Genomic DNA, 20,880 nt, shown 5'->3' on the forward strand with positions numbered 1-20,880 from the left:
GACATATCGCCAGCTGTGTCAGGTACGGGCACCACGTCTGTCTTGCCAGGTGGGAGCAATCAGTATGACATTTGCTTTTTCTCTTTTTATTTTTATCAGGACCTTCAGCAGCAGAGGGAATGGGGGAAAGGCATATAGGACACCCTTGTCTCATGGGAGAAGGAGAGCGTCCTCTAATGAGCGTTTCCCGGTGCTGGCTCTGGAGCAATAGAGTGGATATTTCCTGTTCAGGTAAGAAGCAAACAAGTCTATCGTCAGGGTCCCCCATTGATAGAATATACTGTGGAGCACTGCTGGGTTCATTTCCCACTCGTGATCATGTGAGAACTTGTGACTGACACTGTCTACTGTTATGTTCTGCGATTCTCGTAGGTAGGCCACTGATAAGAAAACACTGTGGCAAACACACCAATTCCATAGCTTTAGTGCTTCTGTGCACAGGAGGATGATCTGGCTCCCCCTTGACAATTTCTGTAACACATGAACGCTATATTGTCTGTCATAATTTTTATGTGTGCACTTCTGAGCAGTGAAAGAAAGTGAGCACAAGCATTTCTGACTGCTCTGAGTTCAAGGAGGTTGATGTGGAGAGTTGTCTCCGTGGGCAATCACTTGCCCTAAGTCTTAAAGTTGTTGAGATGCACTCCTCAGCCAATTAGGGATGCATCCGGAGTCAGAAGTAATGTTGGGGGAGTTGTGTAAACAGGACCCTTGTACAGACATTTCTTGGATCTTTCCACCAATCCAGGGAGGGTCTAACCTGGTAGGGCATCAAGAGAGGTTTGTCTAACCTGTCTTTCTTTGGTCTGTAAACAGATCTGAGCTATGCCTGTAGACATCTAATATGTAGTGTGGCATGAGACATTACAAATGTGTTTGCCTCTGTGTGTCCCAGAAACTGGAGGCAGTGTCTACCTGATGTTTGTGGGCTGGCTTGAATTGTGGGAAGGATGTATGGTTACAGCTGCAGTAACAAGACAAAGAAAAACTGACTTAAAATAAACAAGCACAAACCTTCCCACTGTTCTGTTGGTTAGCAAGAAGGAAGGGAAGAGAGAGAGGAAAAGCCTTGGAAAGAAAGGAGGTTGTACATTTTATCTGGGATAGGACTGAAAATAAGGGTCAGTTGTCTCAAGCTGGTTTCTAGTTGAAATTAGTAATTGGCAATGACATCACTTGTTTGTTAAAGGGTATAAAAAGTAAACTCTTAAAGGGTTCATTGCTAATACCTGCCTGACCACACTGGAGCCAACCAATATGGGTCTAAGCACCCTAGGTTTATCCCGGTTATAAGTATCTTGATTAAATACCTATAAATGTTTGGTTACCGTTTGGATGTAGTAAATTGCTTATTATTTAGGCTTTTTGGGAATGTTTAGAGCAACTGTATAAATCATTTGGATTTAATAAAGGATTTTATGATTAAATTAGTGTTTGGTGGTTTCCCACATTCATATTAATAATTTCAAATAATAATTCCAGCATTTTGGAGACCCACAAAGGGATGCCAGACATTAAATTTCAGTTGCTCTGAATCCCCAGAGAGAAGGGGTAGCAACCTATCCCTCTGGGGCAAGTACAGAAGTTTCTTCTAAAGAGAAATTCGTAACAGAAGGGGACTAGAGAGAGGTACTTTGGATTGCTATGTAAAACAATGCCTGGCAGGGCACAGCAAAGGTCTGTTGAATGTCATAAATAGATACATTATTAGGAAAGCATGGCAGATGTCTGTTGAATGCCATTGAAATCTTAAAAGCAAAATACCCATGGGCGACCAGGGTGACAAATATTAATACTGCCTTCTTAAACAATCCCAAGGTAAAGAAAGCACAGACATGTTACAGGGACTGTACTCGGTGGCTAACTCTTTGCAGGCAAAGTGCACCACCTTGAAGAATGAGTTAAAAAGATCACAAAGATAAGCTCAGTGCAGCCAAGAGAAATTGGCTGATAAATGTGTCATTTTGGGAGATAAGTAAGTGATTTAAGGAAAGAGAGAGGGGGGTTAAAGGAGCTTTTGCACAAATTAACACTGCAGAGTTTGGAGGGAATTAAACAGTCAGGGGTTGTGGAAACCTTAAAGAGTGAAAGTGTTAGAAGAAGAGAGTGCTTGATTTGATAATAAAACTCAGTTATGGCAGTACAGCTTGGTATAGTCACATTTGGTGGAACCCTGGTAGTCAAACAAATTATACAAGGGGGTCGGGTGGTGGCTACTACCACCACTGTTTTTGGCCCCAGAAGCCTTTTCAGCCATTCTGAAGGAAAATGGGCCCTTTCCCAAAGGAATGGTCTGTAAACAATCAATTATAAATGACTGCTGCAGGCCCAGAGACACTCTGATTTAAATCATTTGACTATGGACGATTTTTTGTCAAACACAGGTAGCTAGTGTTATTTGGCTTTGTTATTTAGCGTTTAACTCTTGGGGTACCTCACTGGTTTTATAAGGTTCAATATTATGTAAATAAAGACTAAAGTGGCTATGGTGGCCAGAACCTGGATAGTGGAAAGAGACCCTGATCCTTTTTCAGTAATCAAACAGCAACTATAAGAGTTGCGTGAGAAGAATGAAAAATTAAAAAGACAGTGCACCTTTGGAGCAACAGCAGGGGTGAGGTGCACAAGAGAAGAAATGTTAGGAACACTGAGCCTTAAGGTGGCCCTGAGTAATCAGACACTCACTTTGATAAGAATTCATGGGAACCCTGAAGCACAAAACCAAAGAGTTACACTTCATGTGAAAACTGACACCGCTAATATATTGTGATAGCAAATAAAGGTGGAAGTTAAACGACGGAAAGAACATGCATTTCCCCCCATGGAATATGCAGTGTATGCTGTAAAAGGGGTAAAAGTAACATAAGCAAATCATGCTAATTAATTAAGATCCTATAATGGCTACAAAAAGGAGCCATGTTAGTTTGTGTTTTCTTCTTCAGATGGCTGTGTGTTTTGGAAACAGAAATCAACCCAGCACCAAGAAAGATCAGCGAATATAAGAAATGGAGTTTAACCATTAATAATCTTATCCAAAAGTTATGATTAATTGTGATGTAAAGTACATGTTATTAAGGAACAAAAATCTATTTGGTGATGTTTTGTAAATGGAAAAAAATAACGGTATTAAAACTAAGTAATTGTATAATAGATTGAAATGCTCGAGGTTGCAAACAAATACAACTAATGGCTTTGGGTAAAACTTATTAAGAAAATGTTGTGCTATACATAGATCAGTGGTTCTCAGACTTGTGTGACCCCTTTCACATAGCAAGCCGCTGAGTGCGACCCCCTCTTAAATATATAAAAAAGAGTTTTTAATTTATAACACCATTATATAAATGCTGGGGGCAATGCGGAGCTTGGGGTGGAGGCTGACAGCTCATGACCCCCTGAGGGGTCCCAACCCCCAGTTTGAGAACCCCTGATGTAGATAGCAAGATGAAGAAGTGAGGTTCTTACCCACAAAAGCTTATGCTCCCAATACTTCTGTTAGTCTCAAAGGTGCCACAGGATCCTCTGTTGCTTTTTACAGATTCAGACTAACACAGCTACCCCTCTGATACCTGATATAGATGATATTCTGATGCGTACTGCTGACAGGGAAAGCCATTTAAAAGCACTGTAAACCCTGTTTGCAGGTGGTTTCCTTTCTGGGACTAACCCTACAACCTGGCCAGCAAGCTCCAGACAAATAAAAAGTTAAGTGATTTTTGGAGCTGTCCGTCTGTACCTCAGAAACAGCGCTGCTATCCCCTGCTGGGCATGACAAGGTTTTGTCAAGACTTCATGTCTGACTACAAAGCAATCACTGCACCCTGTACTAGCTCCTGAAAAGGGAGGTGGGAACTGACACATCCCAGCAAACCCAAGCAGTGTAAAGAAGTTTTAAAAACAAACTCCAGTTCTTCACACCAGATCATACAAAACCTTTTGCATTGTTTGTAGCAACCAGGGAGACAACCATTTCAGCTGTGTTAACTCAGAACTATCATGACAGGAAAAACAACAATGTATTGCTTATGTTTACAAGGTACTGAATTGAGTTGAAAATTAGGATACTGCCCTGTGAAAAACATGTTTTGACACATTTTAGATATCTGATAGAGTTAGGAGACACAAAACTGTTCACTGTTCATACTCCCTTAAAATATCTTTTTGTCTGGTAAAATCAAAGAAGGTACAGTGTCTAGTCCTAGATTGACACAGTGGTCCTTGCCACTGGAAGAGCACCAAATTGAAGTCTGTCCTATGACACAACCCTCACCTTTGCCTGCAGGACTGTTAATTGTGGTACTCCACATGAGTGTCCTGGAAAAGTGGCCCTCACCCCTATTACAACGTGCAGTGTGGCACAGCGACTGTTTATGGTAACACATAAAACAAGTTTATTAACTACAGAAAGATAGATTTTTAAGAGATTATAACTGATAGCAAACAGATCAAAGCAGATTACCTAGCAAATAAACAAACTAAGCCTAACATACTAGATAGATTGGACATGAATTAGCAATTTCTCACCCTGACTGATGACACAAGCAGTCCACGAAGTTCCCATACACAGGCTAGAAATCCCCCCAATTCAGTCTTTATTCCTCAGGTGTTTCCAGGAGTTTTCTTGTGTGGGAAGTGAGGCCTGCCCAGCTAGGGGGCTTATGGGGCACAGCAGTTCCCACGGCTCCCAGACTACGCCCCGGGGGTACAACCCATCACATGCAGTATTTAATTTAAATTCTGAAGGGCTGCACCTTGAGGTTCTGACAATATATGTTGATGGGTCATCTGAAAAAGGGACCCCAGTCACAGAATTTGCAATTTGGGCTCCCTCGGTTTAGGCTGAACCTGTGCAGTGCAGATGCAGTACACGCTCAGCGATGTATGTGGAATTGGCTGCTGGCGCGGAGGCATTATCACTCTGTAAAAAGGAACAAGTACTGGCTGGTGTAATATGCTCAGACTCTAAAAGGATCTGTAATGCCTTAATAACATTCCTCCCTTGGTGGAGTATGAATTTGTTTTGCAGTGCAGATCACAAGCCTTTACACTATCAAGCCCTTTTGTGCTATGTATGAAAACAAGTAACTAAACTGGGTAATTCAGCGGTATATGTGGTTAAAGTAAAAGCTTATTCCAGACATGAGGAAGCGAGCAAGAAAAACAGCAGAGTCATGGAGCATTTAATCCCAGAAAAAAACATGTTTCCAGCATCATGATGGGAAGGCCCTTACTACGTAATACAAATCGCCAGTGCTGCAATTGATCTAGCACGAATAGAATCAGGACCTAAAAGCAAGGATCGATGGCTACATGCTACTCAGTTAAAACTGTTCAGGGGTTCCCACTAAGAGAGCATCAGAACTTGTGTTTTGTTTTTCAGGCTGTTGATAGTGTACAGAGACAGGTGTGATTGTGCATGGAGAACGTGACTCAATAAAATGCAGAAACAACAATCCCAATCTGAGTATATATTGAAATGACAGTTGAAAGTCCAATTCAGTTATGGTGTGAAATAAACAATGCTACTGGATATCACATATAATTCTGCAAGGACAAGCAAAAACAGGGTGATTGTGTAAGAACTGACAATCACAGCATCAATCCCTATTTAGGGATTGGTACCTTGAACTTTCCATATGTGTATACAAGGTATAATACATGTTTTGTGTTTCCTGTAAAATTTAATCAAACAAGGGCTTATTGATAAATACCCTTTTAAGAATCAGGGAAGGTAGAACTAAGGGTGGCACAAACACCATCCATTGAAAAGAAATAAACCCAGAATGCCCCAAGATGGAGGCAGGATGCAGTGATGAATTGATATTAAGGCTCCTTAAAGAAGTGCTGTACAATGATGTTCATTTTATACATATAACCGTGTTTAATTTGATTTCACTGCATTTGCCAAAAGGAATATGCCCGCAACAGTTTGGCCAATTTTATGGCAAAATGATGAAGGATTATGGGAAAGATCTTGTTAATAAAAATGCAGAGGTAAAGGCACCTGAATCAATTCAAAGATGAAGCCAGTGGGGCCTAGCCGCCAGTGATGTACCAGGGTCGTTTGAAGCCAGAGCATCAATCTGAAACCAGGCAGACCCAGAGACCTGGTGGGAACACGACTGAGCATTCCAGCACAAGCTGGCTGCAGCTGTATTAAGCTCAAAGAATGAGCAAAGCAAAGAACTCATTAATTAAGAACTTTTTAATGTATATGCTATGCAGATATACGTAGTTAATTTGCTTGCGGAAGTACAGCATAAAGTAGAAGAAATAGTTAACCAAACCAATGAATATCATCAAAACAGGGCAGTAGCCAGGCCCATAACATGGTCGGTGCATGGAGGGTAGGCACTGCACCAAACCAAGGCACCCTCACAGATCGAGAGAAAGGTAAATTTCCCACTTTTATCACCACAGGTATGACAGAGATCATACTGATTGGTGTAAAACAAAACATCACAAAGGTCCAATACTATCATGTTAATTGTTGAAAAGACACACAGGTCCTTATGCCACTTATGCTATCCATCTCAGTAAACTGCAGAACACCAGGTCACTGAAACCATTGTTAAGAGTAATACCAGTAGGGGTACTGTTTCTCCTCCTCAAATACTGTTGCAAGATAATGACAGTATGGAAAGCTCCAGACTTGTCCTGTTGCTTGCACTTGAGGGACACCTAAAACAATCTCCAAACAGCACAGTACAGATACTGGGGAACTGGTGAAGTCAAAACTGCTTATGCTGGCAAAGATAAATGTTGTGGCCGGAAGTAACCACTTTTGATATGGACCCAAAAACTGTTATTTTCACTGGCCAAAATTCATTGCGGTGATAAATGGAAAGACCTTACTTCCCAAACCCATTGTTCATAATATAACTAGTTTACAGGAGTATGCTTTAAAAGCAGTATTCAAGTCTTGGCATTGTATTCCTCCTTTGAGCCTGGATTTTAAAAGCTTAATAGCCAAGAACAGGAAATTCAGGAGTTAACTAACTTCTCCTGATGGGAAGAAGCACACAAAGTGGGATTACACCCATGGTGAGGACTGTCATTCAAAGCTTTGTTAGTCCTCTATGTGATTGTGGTAATTGTAATTTTGATTTTGTATTTGATGTTGCAAAATCGTAGAAGAATGTTTGAAATGCTTAATGTAAAACCCATATAGTATGTAGGGTTTTAAGGTGGAGAATGTAGAGATGGCTATGAAATTAAAAGAATTAACATTATTCTAAGCTTGGTTAAGAAAATAATGTCTGCTTTATGGTTTGTGGCTAGTAAGGAAAAGGCCCCAATTAGCAAGTAAAAGAAGGCCGTGAGAATAATAAGCAGTATTACTATTACTTGCAGTGTGGGAAAGATGTATGGTTAGAGCTGCAGCAACAAGACTAAGAAAATAATAAACGAGTAATGGCAATGGGGGATTCAATCATTAGAAGCTACACAGATAGCTGGATTTGTGATGACCAGGAGAACCACATGGTGACTTGCCTGACAGGTGCTAAGATGCGGATCTCTCAAGACATCTACAAAGATTTCTGTGTAGTGCTGGGGAGGAGCCAGTAGTCATGGTACATGTAGGTACAAATGACAAAGGGAAGATAGGAGAGAGATCCTGGAGGCCAAATTTAGACGGCTAGGTAAGAGATTAAGTCCAGGACCTCCATGGTAGCATTCTCTGAAATGCTTCTAGTTCCATCTGTAGGGCCAGTTAGACAGGCAGAACTGCAGAGTCTCAGTCCATGGATGAGACAATGGTGTACAGAGGAGGGGTTAAGATTTATTAGGAACTGAGGAACCTTTTGGGAAAGGTGGAGCCTAAGCAGTTGGAGTGCGGCCATAGCTTGGGGTGGAGTGGGGCTGCGGACAGGAGTAAGGGGGCTGATGGCTAGGGCCGCAGCTGGGGACAGGAGCGGAGCCGGAGCCACAGCCAGGCCGTGGTGGAGGCTGGCAGCCGGGCCCACAGCCAGGTGCAGCTCTGCTCCCGGCATTGCTCCCAGCTTCGGGAATGGAGCCAAGGCCAGCAACTGAGGCTGGGGCCTGGTGCGAAACTGTGCCGAGGCTGGGGACAGGGCTAGGCATGCGGCCAGAAGCCAGGAACATGGCCGGGGGCGGGACCGGAGCAGGACTGGGGGCGGAGAAGACCTCGGGGACGCTCCCTCCCGGCCCCCATGGGGGCTGACCCAAGCACCGCCGCATCCCCCCTCTGGAGGTTCCTCCATGCCCCCCTAGGGGACACGCAATACGCTTTGGGGACCTCTGCTATACAGGAAGGATGGGCTCCACCTAAACCAAAATGGAACTGGATTGCGGTCAAGTAAAATTAAAAAGGTCATAGAGCAGTTTTTAAACTAAGGACTGGGGGAAAGCCAATGGGTGCAGAGTAGCACGTGGTTCTGACAGAGACATCCCTTAGGGGAGTATCTATTAATGGACTTTCTCTATATCCTAGTGAGGAGGAGAGGATGGCAGATGATAAAATATGGGTAGGATCTGACAAGAAATAGTCAAATGAAAAAGAGACCCATTCAATTACATCACATAATGGCAGACAACTAGAAAGTGATTATTTTTTTAAGTGCTTATACACAAATGCTAGAAGTCTAAATACTAAGATGGGTAAACTTAAGTGCCTCAAATTAAATGAGGATATTGATAGAATAGGCATCACAGAAACTTGGTGGAATGAGGATAATGAATGGGACACAATAATACCAGGGTACAAAATATATCAGAAGGCCAGAATAGGTCATACTGGTGGGGGAGTAGCAATATATGTGAAGGAAAGGGTAGAGTCAAATGAAGTAAAAATGTTAAATGAACCAAACTGTGCCACAGAATCTCTATGGACATAATGCTATGCTTGAATAGTAAGAATAGAACAGTAGGACATACTACTGACCAAGATGGCGATAGGTAGTGACTGGGAAATGCTCTGGGAGATTAGAGAGGCTATAAAAAAAGAAAAGAAAATCAAATAATAAAGAGGGATTTCAACTATCCCCATATTGACTGGGTACATGTCACCTCAGGACAGGATGCAGAGATAAACTTTCTTGACACCTTAAATCAGGGGTTCTCAAACTTAATTGCACCGCGACCCCCTTCTGACAACAAAAATTACTACATGACATCAGGAGGGGGGACTGAAGCCTGAGCCCGCCCGAGCTCCACTGCCCTGGGTGGGGGGGCCAAAGCCCGAGCCCCACTCCCCAGGGGAGGGGGAACAAAGCAGAAGCCCAAGGGCTTCAGCCCCAAACAGGGAGCCTGTAACCTGAGTCCCGTCATCCCAGGCTGAAGCCCTTGGGCTTCGGCACCAGGTGGTGGGTCTCAGGCTTTGGCCTCAGGCCACAGCAAGTCTAAGCCAGCCCTGGTGACCCCATTAAAATGGGGTCACGACCCACTTTGGGGTCCCAACCCACAGTCTGAGAACCGCTGCCTTAAATGACTGCTTCTTGGAGCAGCTAGTCTTGGAACCCACAAGAGGAGAGGCAATTCTTGATTTAGTCCTAAGTGGAGCACAGGATCTGTTCCAAGAGGTGAATATAGCTGAACCCCTTCGTAATAGTGACCAATAATAAAATTTTACCTCCCTGTGGAGAGCAGAGGGAAACACCAAAGCAGCCCAACATGGTAGCATTTAATTTCAGAAAGGGGAACTACACAAAAATGAGGAAGTTAGTTAAATAGAAATTAAAAGGTACAGCACCAAAAGTAAAATCCCTGCAAGCTGCATGGAAATTTTTTAAAGACACCACAATAGAGGCTCAATTTAAATGTATTAAAAAAACATAGTAAGAGGACCAAAAAAGTGCCACTTTAGCTGAACAAAGTAAAAGAAGCAGTTAGAGGCAAAAAGGCATCCTTTAAAACGTGGAAGTTAAATCCTAGTAAGGAAAATAGAAAGGAGCATAAACTCTGGCAAGTGAAGTGTAAAAATATAATTAGGAAGGCCAAAAAAGAATTTGAAGAACAACTAGCCAAAGACTCAAAAAGTAACAGCAATTATTTTTTAAGTACATCAAAAGCAGGAAGCCTACTAAAAAACCAGTGGGGTCACTGGACGATTGAGACGTTAAAGGAGTACTCAAGGAAGATAAGGCCACTGTGGAGAAACTAAATGAATTCTTTGCACCAGTCTTCATGGCTGAGAATATGAGGGAGATTCCCAAACCTGAGTCATTCATGCTAGGGGACAAATGTGAGGAATTGTCCCAGATTGAGGTATCAGAGTAGGTTTTGGAACAAATTGATAAATTAAACAGTAATAAGTCACCAGGAACAGATGGTATTCACCCAAGAGTTATGAAGGAACTCAAAATGTGAAATTGCAGAACTACTAACTGTGGTATGCAATATATCATTTAAATCAGCTTCTGTACCATGACTGGAGGATAGCTAATCTGACACCTATTTTTAAAAAAGGCTCCAGAGGTGATCCCGGCAATTACAGGCCAGTAAGCCTAACTTCAGTACCAGGCAAATTGGTTGAAACTACAGTAAAGAACAGAATTATCAGACACATAGATGAACATGATTTGTGCGGGAAGAATCAACAGGTTTTTTGTAAAGGGAAATCATGCCTCACCAATCTACTAGAATTCTTTGAGGGGGTCAACAAGCATGTGGACAAGTGGGATCCAGTGGATATAGTGTCCTTAGATTTTCAGAAAGCCTTTGACAAGGTCCCTCACCAAAGGCTCTTAAGACACATAAGCTGTCCTGGGATAAGAGGGAAGGTCCTCTCATGGATCAGTAACTGGTTAAAAGAGAGGAAACAAAGGGTCAGTTTTCAGAATGGAGAGAAGTAAATGGTGTCCACCAGGGACCTGTACTGGGAGCAGTGCTGTTCAACATATTCATAAATTATCTGGAAAAATGGGTAAACAGTGAGGCAACAAAATTTGCAGATGATACAAAACTACTCAACACAGTTAAGTCCAAAGCAGACTGCAAAGAGTTACAAAGGGACCTTACATAACTGGGTGACTGGGCAACAAAATGGCAGATGAAATTCAGTGTTGATAAATGCAAAGTAATGCACACTGGAAAACATAATCCCAACTATACATATAAAATGATGAGGTCTAAATTAGCTGTTACCACTCAAGAAAGAGATTTTGGAGTCACTGTGGATAGTTATCTGAAAATATCCACTCAATGTACAGCGGCAGTCAAAAAAGCTAACAGAATGTTGGGAACCATTATGAAAGGGATAGATAAGAAGACAGAAAATATCATATTGCCTCTATATAAATCTATAGTGCGCCCACATCTTGAATACTGCGTGTAGATGTGGTCACCCCATCTCAAAAAAGATATATTGGAACTGGAAAAGGTACAGAAAAGAACAACAAAGATGATTGGGGTATGGAACAGCTTCCATATGAGGAGAGATTAATAAGACTAGGACTTTGCAGCTAGGAAAGAGAAGACTAAGGGGGGATAAGATAAAGGTCTATAAAATCATGACTGGTATGGAGAAAGTAAATAAGGAAGTGTTATTTACTCCTTCTCATAACACAATAACTAGGGGTACCAAATGAAATTAATAGGCAGCAGGTTTAAAACAAACAAAAGGAAGTATTTCTTCACACAACATACAGTCAACCTGTGGAACTCTTTACCAGACTGGAGCCAACCAATATGGGTCTAAGCACCCCTGGTTTAGCCTGGTTTGTAAGTATCTTGATCAAATGCTTTAAAATGTTTTGTTCCTGTTTGGTTGTAGTAAATTACTTATTATGTAGGCTTTTTAAGCATGTTTATGGCAATTATATAAGTACCATTTGGCCTCTGGCTTTAATAACATAATTTATGGTTAATTAATGTTTGGTGGTTTCCCATATGAATAATTTCAAATATTATTAAAAATTCCAACCCTCTAGCTCCTCTGATGCTTTCTGGCCAGTGACAGACAATTTGTAAGCATGTTTTCTCTTCTTCAGTCTAGCTGACAGTTGAAACAAAAGACCCCTTTAAACTCAATCCTTAAATGCAGCTCTTCTCCCCCAACCTTCTTCATAGCCGTCTACTGTGAATGACTTTCCAACCAGTGTGTGCTTCAACAGTGCCCTCTGATCTAATTGACTGGCTAGACTTATTCACAGCATTTAGATGTGAAGCAGTCCCAGTCTAGGGGGATCAGTTCTACCACAGTATTTGACATGCAGAAGGCAACAAACATTCTGGGCTTTCAATGCCTCTTCCATAACAAGCAGCTTGGGCCTTCCTTGAGTGGTAAAGAACACAAATGGCACTCGAGGGAGTCAGTTTACAGATTGGGGCCACAGCTGCAGGGGAGAGTGATTTAAATCATTGCTTTACATCACTTGATTTTTGTTAATCGATTTAAATCCGGTTGAGGCTTTGTAAACCTAAATTTGATCTGGGCTATTGGGACTTCAACTGACAATGAACCAAATTATAAATGCTGGGGTTTTAGGATTTTTTTTTTTTTTTTAATTCCAATAATGCAAAGCTCTCGTCTGAATTTTACAAAACCATAAAAAATCGAAATATTGAAAATTAAGGCCTTGAGCCTGAAAACACAAAGTAATAAACTTTACTCATATGAACAGTGCCATTGACTTCAATGAGACTACTCCAGTGCTTAAAGTTAAATATGTGCATAATTATTTGTAACAGAGGCTACAGTTGTATTTTTTGGTACACAGAGGATATTTTTAAAAACAGGAGGCTAAAATTGGACTTCTAAGCCCACATTTAGATAAGTGTGAAATTTTCACAAGCATCCAAGTGATTCAGGTGCACAAGCCCCACTGACTGCTCATCCATCATAATTTGCCATTTCTATGGTCTGGCTATTTATCAGTCTTGTATATGGGTTCATGTTATTTTCACAGTAAGGATGTTAATGAAGCCTGGGACTTGTATTTTTCAGCCTGAGCATTTTAAGCGTGAAAACTTCTTAGTGGAAAAAAAAATCTATATAAAATCCAAAATTCTTATTTGAAAACTAATTCAAGTAACAAGTGCATACATCCAGTCTAGCACTGGGAAGAATGTAAAGACTTAACATGTAAATAAAAATTCTGATTTAAACTTAAATGGATTTAAATTAAAAAAATAAAAGTAAATCATTACTTTTATCTACCTTACACAGCTGGAGCAGTGTTTGAAGCCCAGTTTCCTGCCAGGATCAGCCATGACCATGAACAATACTAATTGATATAATCAGAATAATCAATTGGTAATGAGCAGCTTATTTAATAGAGAAGAACAAATCACAATGAAATGGTTCCTACAAAATGGCCACCAGAACACTCCTTTATAGGAGTGAGGGTTCTTTTTAGTTTTAACATCAATTAAAAAAAAAAAGTAACAAGCCAATTAACTATTAGAAAGGAGAATGAGTTAGAAAGAATTTTAACACAGCTGACTGTGCTGGGAAAGGAAGTGATGGCAGATTCCTTATCTACCCCTGCACTAAAAGTTCAGATCCACCAGGCATTGTGCATGGCCCCACTGAGGACAGCCCTGCCAGAAGTGGAAATCTTCAGAGGGGACTATCAAAGGAGAATGAGACAATCATTAGAAGTAAATGAATTCCTTTTTCCACTTTATATTACTTTTACAAACTGCCCAAAAGGATTAAAATGTCCTCAATAGTAAAGTTTCCTCTTCTGTACAGCACAGACAACTGAAATTAATTACTTAATTTCTAGGTAATTTTAAGGTTTTAATTCCTTCGTAACAAAAAGCTGGTCAATCTGTGCTAAACTGGTATTTCAGCCAACTTCATCACAATCCTTATGAAGAGAGCAATAACTGAAATGGCATTTTATGTGTGCATTAAACTCATCACCACAATGAATTAGTGCTGGATTTGGGACTAGAACCCATCAGTCCCTATTGCTGCTTAACCACCAAACATCACCACTTTCCACCATGAATTTAATTATAAGGTCTTTTTTAAATTTTTTAATTAAATTTTTTTAAGCTCTGCCATTATAAGTGCTATTCTAAGACGGTGTTTTCCATAGCCTGCTGAAGAGAGCTTCTGAAAATATCTATTAGTATTAACTTAATTTTAGACAACTAGAAGATTATCCATTATTTTTTTCATGAATAATTAAAAGAATATGGTCAACTGAATGAGAAGAGAAACTAGCAAGGGACACAGGAGATACTGCAGCTTGACAACAGAATGATTCACCCACATTACCACAAATTTTAAAAAAGTAATTTACATTAGTTTAATTCTACTAACCTAATCAAAGACGAAAAGGCAATGGAATCAAGGGAATGACATATTACATTAAAAACATTTTTTGCCCTGTGCCACACCACACACAGGGCAAAAATTTGTTTTAAATGTACTGTGATACTTAACATGAAACAGCGCTATCCAGACAGAGGAAGGAAGCTGTACCCACCCTTGTGTCACACAACTAGCTTTTCTGCACTCAGTCTAAACACAAATGGTAAGATAATGGCAGGATACATGATCTCTGTGTTGAGTGCTCACTTATCCCATCCCTCAGTTTGACCCACATAAAGAGGGTTTGCTTGAACACTAAATAAGATGAAAAACAGATAACTGATATTTTCCAGAAAGTATTTTAACTCCTTTCAATGGTACCAGAAAGTGCATATTCCCTGACAGTTATTTCATATAAAACATCAACTGAAATGGATTGAACATTAGGATGTATTTGATACACTGCACATATTTAAGCAGTTCACTAGGGTTTCATAGATATTTTACTTAATATCCATAACTTTGTTGAATACACCATTTAATATAAATGATACAGGGAAACGGTTTTTATTCTGCAACTTCCTGCTCTTCAAAGAATGGTGATTTCACATTTATCAGGACTCTTCTTTAACATGGTGTCCTCACTTAAATTGATATATTTCTTCAGTAATCATAAATGAACGTACAATTTCTCCTTTTGGATAGTACTATGCTTTAAATTAGTGTTGCATAAATACCGTTACCTTTTTTGGTGAAAAACTCCTTGGAATATTTCCCCAACATAGCGTATTTTCGAGGGATTTTTCCCAGCAGTTCAATGATCAATGCTATGTGATCTGCATTGGAGAACATTGCCAGCAAAACAGAAACATACAACAGTTTAATCAGTACATTGCATGCACACACTAACATTGGCCCGGTACAGACAGAAATAGATTGATCCTGGTCAAAAAATGTAAGAAAACTAATGTGTGTGTGGACAAAACACTTTTAATGGCTAATTTGGAAAGGCACTTCCAGCAAAACTTCTACATCCAAAATCACTGAAGCGCAGCCTTTAAAGATAAGATTTTACCAATAAAGTGATTTAAAAGATGTCAACGATTGTTCCCTTTAAATTAGTGCAACTAAAAAAAAGGAGGTCTTCAGAGCTTTTTGTTTTTAATTTGTTAATGTTTATATAGCAGGGATAGATTTTTGTTATATGACTTGAGAAAATGTTCCTTATTGGTATGCGTTACAACCAGCAACTGCTATTCCACTTCTGTCTGCATCACGGCGCCTTTCAAAAAGAAGAGGTACTACCTCTGCGATTGAAGAATTCCCGAGAATATTTTCCAGATAGAGCAAAGTGCCTTGGGATATTGCCTAGCAGCTCTATGATGTGTGCTATGTGGTCTATGAAGGAGAGAAAAAAAGGGCACAGGAGTGGGAAGGGCAGGGAAAGATGGGATGAAAAGAAGAGGAAAGAAACTGGAATTAGTAAAAAATCAGAAATAGTTTCAAATCAACAATGTTTGCAGCAAACCCATGCACAGGTTTCCAGGATCAGCAGAACTCTGGCATCATTAGTAGCATTTAGGAACAATGAATGATGCCCATGTTACCGCTGCAAGGGGCACTACAAGCACACAAGCATGGAAATGGACAGGTATATAGATGGAAGCAGGAGTTAATTCTGTTTTTTTTTTTTTAAATTAGTAACCAGCTACTTCAAACAATATATACACAAAGGTAAATATCTATTCTAATAAACAGAAGATACATTAAAACTCAATTGTGTTGCTTTTTGTAACTAAAATGCTCTGTTATTTCTCAATCAGGTTTTCACACATATGCAAATCTTACAAGAAAGTAGTCTAATTCCTTCACGCTGCTGTTAAGCAAGATGAATGTGTCTGCTGAAGGGCGTTTGCCCACCTAATGCTACCGACGGGACTTAAAATTAAAAAGAAAAAATCTGAATTTACAATCTGATACCAAAACACAATGTTTATCAACAGTTTACTCAAGAAAACAGATAAACACTACTCTAAGCTGTTCAAACATCTCAGAAGATACATACCCTCATCCCTGGAATAGTCTTCACCAGAATGTGGTTCAAACAAATAATCTCCAGTTGCAAGCTCAAATGCCTAGGAAATAACAGACACATTTATAGGTATTTCAGAAATAATTATTTTAATCTTAGAATTTTGACAATGAAATGTCAAATGTTAAAACAGAGAGAATTACTTTCAAAGCAAGTGTTTCCAAAGGACGTATAACTAAACTTAAATCTCATAAAGGTTACTTACCTAGTAACAGCAGTTCCTTGAGTACAGTCTTGGGAGAAAGTGCATGTGCTCTTGGCAGGGCCGGCTCCAGGCACCAGCTCAGCAAGCAGGTGCTTGGGGCGACCAACAGAAAGGGGCAGCACGTCCGACTCTTCGGCGCCAATTCGGCAGCGGGTCCCTCAGTCCCTCTCGGAGGGAAGGACCTGCTGCAAATTGCCGCAGAAGAATGAAGTGGCGCGGTAGAGCTGCCGCCGATGTGCCGCCGATCCTTGGGGCAGCAAAAACTCTGGAGCCGGCCCTGGCTCTTGGTGTCATGGTCAGAACTCTCTAGAGCAGGGGTTCTCAATCTTTTCCTTTCTGAGGCCCTCTATAAAAATTCCACAGCCCACCTCTGCCACAACAACAGTTTTTCTGTATATCCAGTAGATTAAAAGCCAAGGCCAGCGTTACAGGTTAGCAAGCAGGGCAATTGCCCAGGGCCCCAAACCACAGGGGGCTCTGCAAAGCTAAGTTGCTTGGGCTTCGGCTTTCAGCCCTCGGCCCCAGTGAGTCTAACGCCAGCCCTGCTTTCTCATTTATTTTGGCGGACCCTCTGAAATCTGTCCGTGGCCCCCAGGGGGCTCCAGACCTCAGTTCCCTCTAAGCTGCGCGGCTGTGCTGCCACCTAGTAAGCCCCGCGCAGGGGCTCAGGGCTGCAGCGGGGAGAGGTGCTCTTCCCCACTGGCTCCAGCGTGGACCTGCCTCAGCCAGGGGAGGAGCCTCTCCCTCAGCCTGGCCCAGCCCTGCTGGAGCTGCTGCGGCTGGGGAGAGGTACCTCTGCCCCAGCCCTGAGCTGCTGCAGCAAGAGAGGGCTGGGGGGAGCCATCTCTCCCCACCTCAGTCCTGGGGCAGCCTGCATCCCAAACTCCTTATCCCAGGCCCCACCTCAGAGCCCACACACCCCTGCGTCCCAACCCTCTGCTCCAGCCCTGAGCCCCCCCGCAGCCCAAACCCCTCATCCCCAGTCTCACTCCAGAGCCTGCACCCCCAGCCAGAGCCCTCATCCCCCCCACATCCCAACCCTCTGCTCCAGCCCTGAGCCCCCCCGCAGCCCAAACCCCTCATTCCCAGTCTCACCCCAGAGCCCGCACCCCCAGCCAGAGCCCTCATCCCCCCCACATCCCAACCCTCTGCCCCAGCCCCGAGCCCCTTCCCACACGCCAAACCCCTTGGCCCCACCCCCACCACATGAATTTCATTATGTGCACCAATATGAAGGTGATGTGTCACACATCACCTCCATATTGGTGCACATAACAAAATTAATTCCGCACATGGACACAAAAAATTATCGGGAACACTGCCCCAGACCCCTGGTTGAGAACCGCTGCTCTAGAGAGAATGCTCCCTTGCAACACTGACGATTCATATCCAAGGCTTCAAAAGGAGCAGCATGTCTTAACCCCAGTCCATTTTTTTTGTACTTAATCAGAATCTATGCCTTAGATTGAAGAACTGGAGAAAACAGATAGGGAGTGTGGATTTATGCTATCAATCTATCTGGTAATTCCTGGAGTTTGAATTTACTAGGTAAGAAATCTGTCATCTTTGAGTATCATCAATACAGAACCCTTCTGTTGGGAAGTTAATTAACAGCATCAACCCTTAAGGGGGGGTTAATTCTGAAGAAAACCAGTTAAATAAAGATTGCTGAGTGCTTGCCTTAATTGGACACAAGATTCTGAAGCCAAACCAAAACAGTAATGCTGTCAAAGTGTGTATCAAACTGCAATTAGCAGATTTATGCTTCTCAGAGACAATCACTTCTGAGACACACGGTTTCATCTGGAGGACCGTAGCTTTCCAAGATCCAGTGGCTGAAAGCTGAACTCAGTAAAGTTCAAACTGGAAATAAGATGCACATTTTGAACAATGATAGTAATTCACCACTTGAACAAATTATCCAGGGATGTGATAAATTCTTCATCACTTGGGATCTCTAAATCCAGTTGCATGTGTTTCTACAAATATGCTCTAGTTCAATTACAAGTTATTCATCTAGATACAGGAATCACTGAGTGAAATTCTATGTCTTATGCTACAAATGAAGGAGGTCAGACTAGAATCAGGGGTTCTCAAACTGGGGGTTGTGACCTCTCAGAGGGTTGCGAGGTTATTCCGTGGGCGTTGTGAGCTGTCAGCCTCCACCCCAAATCCCACTTTGCCTCCAGCATTCATCATAGTGTTAAATATAAAAAATGTGTTTTTAATTTATAAGGGCGGGGGGGTCGCACTCAGATGCTTGCTGTGTGAGAGGAGTCACCAATACAAAAGTTTGAGAACTACTGGACTAGATGATCGTAATAGTCCCTCAAGGCCTTAAAATCTATGGATAAAGGACCCCTTCTTGAAGTCAGTGGCAAAATTCCTCATAATATCTACAAGGCCAAGATTTCATGCCATGAATCTATAATATAATGTATCCTAAAACTTTCAAGGCACAGAAATACCTGCAAGGGCATACATGTTTGTATACAAAGTTGGATCCATTTAGACAATCCCTGGGCAAAAACTGTGTCTCCCCCCTGAATTTATTCTGACAGTCTACAAGTTACCTATGCGATTTACAGAAAAATTTAATTCTTTCTAAGTAGGGAAACATTGTCAGCCACATCTTACTGATGGGAAAATGGAGGCAATAAAAAAATTAAACTGAATTGTACAAGATCAGTAAACTGAATTGCACAGTAGGTCAGTGATTCACACATGTCCAGCAACATGCTGTATTCCAAGCCACAAAATTCAGAGGTTTCAGATCTGGATAAAGAATCTGGCCCTGAGTTTGTGAAGGGAGATTCAGAAGAGCTGTAAAATGAACTGGAAGTTCCAAAGTTAAGGTAGGAACTCTGAGAACCAGAAATGGCAAGCTCAAGTTGGAGCTATATCACCTCAACTCTGCCATGCCTGATTGTCCTGAAGACTCTTGGTAACAGATATAAAGAGGCATACACGAATTCTTGACTCCAGCCTAACAAGTCAACTGCTTGAATCCTCATCCTCAGGGAGGGAAACTGTGGGTATGTCATATTTTCCCTTATTGAAAGCAGGTCTATTTAAAGAGAACCCAAACTTCTGAATACTAAAATTACTTGAATGATCACTTGTGGTGAGCACTGTATCTCCAATTTAAGTTATCTTCCAAGACGTTGCTTTTTCTGGGTAGATGAAGGGCAAGAAGAGGGATAAAGCAAGACCCTGACAACTTTTTGATATAGTTCTGAGAGTGAGATCCACTCTGTCAGTTCACTTTACTCCATGGTCGCGATGGTGTCTGCAAAATACTGTTCTGTCTCTAATTCACAGATTCAAAGGCCGGAATGTGATCATTGAGTCTCACCTCCTGTATAATACATGCCATACATTCAGAACTTCCCCAAAATAATTCATGGAATGTAAGATTTGAATACAGATGAATTACCTGTAACTCTAACCTATTTATAGGTCCTTGACTTCCACAGGCCTTGAACTGCATGGTGATCCATAGAGCCCTTCAAATCCACGGACCATTTTTGCAGATCGTGGATCAGATGCGGATACAAATTCTGTATCTGTACAGGGCTCTAGTGATCCAAATGAGCCCATACCAGAATAATTTGTCCCTTCCAGACATTTTTGTTCATCATGCCAGGGAAATAGTGATTTTCAAAGGCATAGTCACTAAAGGCTGAAAATGGTCTCAAATGGTTCCAGTGTCTATTAAACTGGACTGCTACCCAGCCCTGCTGAAGGAACTCTAAGAAGTGAAACCACTGTGATTCACAGATTTGCGGATTTATACACAGACCCTGGAAAGTTCAAGATATAGAGCTCCCATCATATATGCAAATAAATCTCAGCAGCTCCAGAAGTTATGTGGTGGTAAAATCAAAGAGAATACCACTCTGGCATCATAGGGAAAATATAATGGGTTGAGACTCCTCCTTACTAGGATCCTTCAGAAAATCATTATCCAAATCAGATGAGAGTGAGAAGCCATCAATGGCCACCTGGACCCGAGGAGATGTCTTCACTGATGCAATAGCTGGGGCCAGATTTCTTAAGAGAATGTGTGTGAAAGGTAGCTGGTCTTTGTGGATTTCAAAAGATTAATATCTTTTAAAAACTGATTCTCAGATAGAGTCCATATAGGAAGGGATTATGTGGTTTGCTAAAATTAATCTCTTGGAGCAGAATTAACCTGGGTGGGATTAAAAAACTGACTTGCAGAAACTCTATTATCAGAAGTGTGGGGACAGAGACCTAAGATATTGAAGCGTCAGGCAGAGGGGTTTTGGACCTGGGAATACTCAGGATGAGCCTCAAGTCTCATCAGATCCATGGTACCTGTTCTACTTTAGTGCT

General features: G+C 41.5%; 1 protein-coding gene across 8 annotated transcripts in view; it reads right to left on the reverse strand.

Annotated features, from left to right (window-relative positions):
- Positions 1 to 20,880, reverse strand: part of SRPK2 (SRSF protein kinase 2) — a 278,856-nt gene that overhangs the window by 4,528 nt on the left and 253,448 nt on the right. For 6 of the 8 annotated variants that reach the window (XM_054018147.1, XM_054018111.1, XM_054018176.1 and 3 more), the window contains 3 exons: positions 16,290 to 16,359; positions 15,530 to 15,622; positions 14,968 to 15,060 (listed from right to left, as the gene is read on the reverse strand). In XM_054018147.1, the coding sequence (XP_053874122.1) occupies positions 14,968 to 15,060; positions 15,530 to 15,622; positions 16,290 to 16,359 (256 nt within the window). The remainder of the gene's footprint in view (positions 1 to 14,967; positions 15,061 to 15,529; positions 15,623 to 16,289; positions 16,360 to 20,880) is intronic. The other 2 variants (XM_054018167.1, XM_054018156.1) reach the window with 2 other exon arrangements.

The sequence above is a fragment of the Malaclemys terrapin genome, chromosome 1 (assembly GCF_027887155.1).
Source record: "Malaclemys terrapin pileata isolate rMalTer1 chromosome 1, rMalTer1.hap1, whole genome shotgun sequence".
Taxonomy (NCBI): domain Eukaryota; kingdom Metazoa; phylum Chordata; order Testudines; family Emydidae; genus Malaclemys; species Malaclemys terrapin.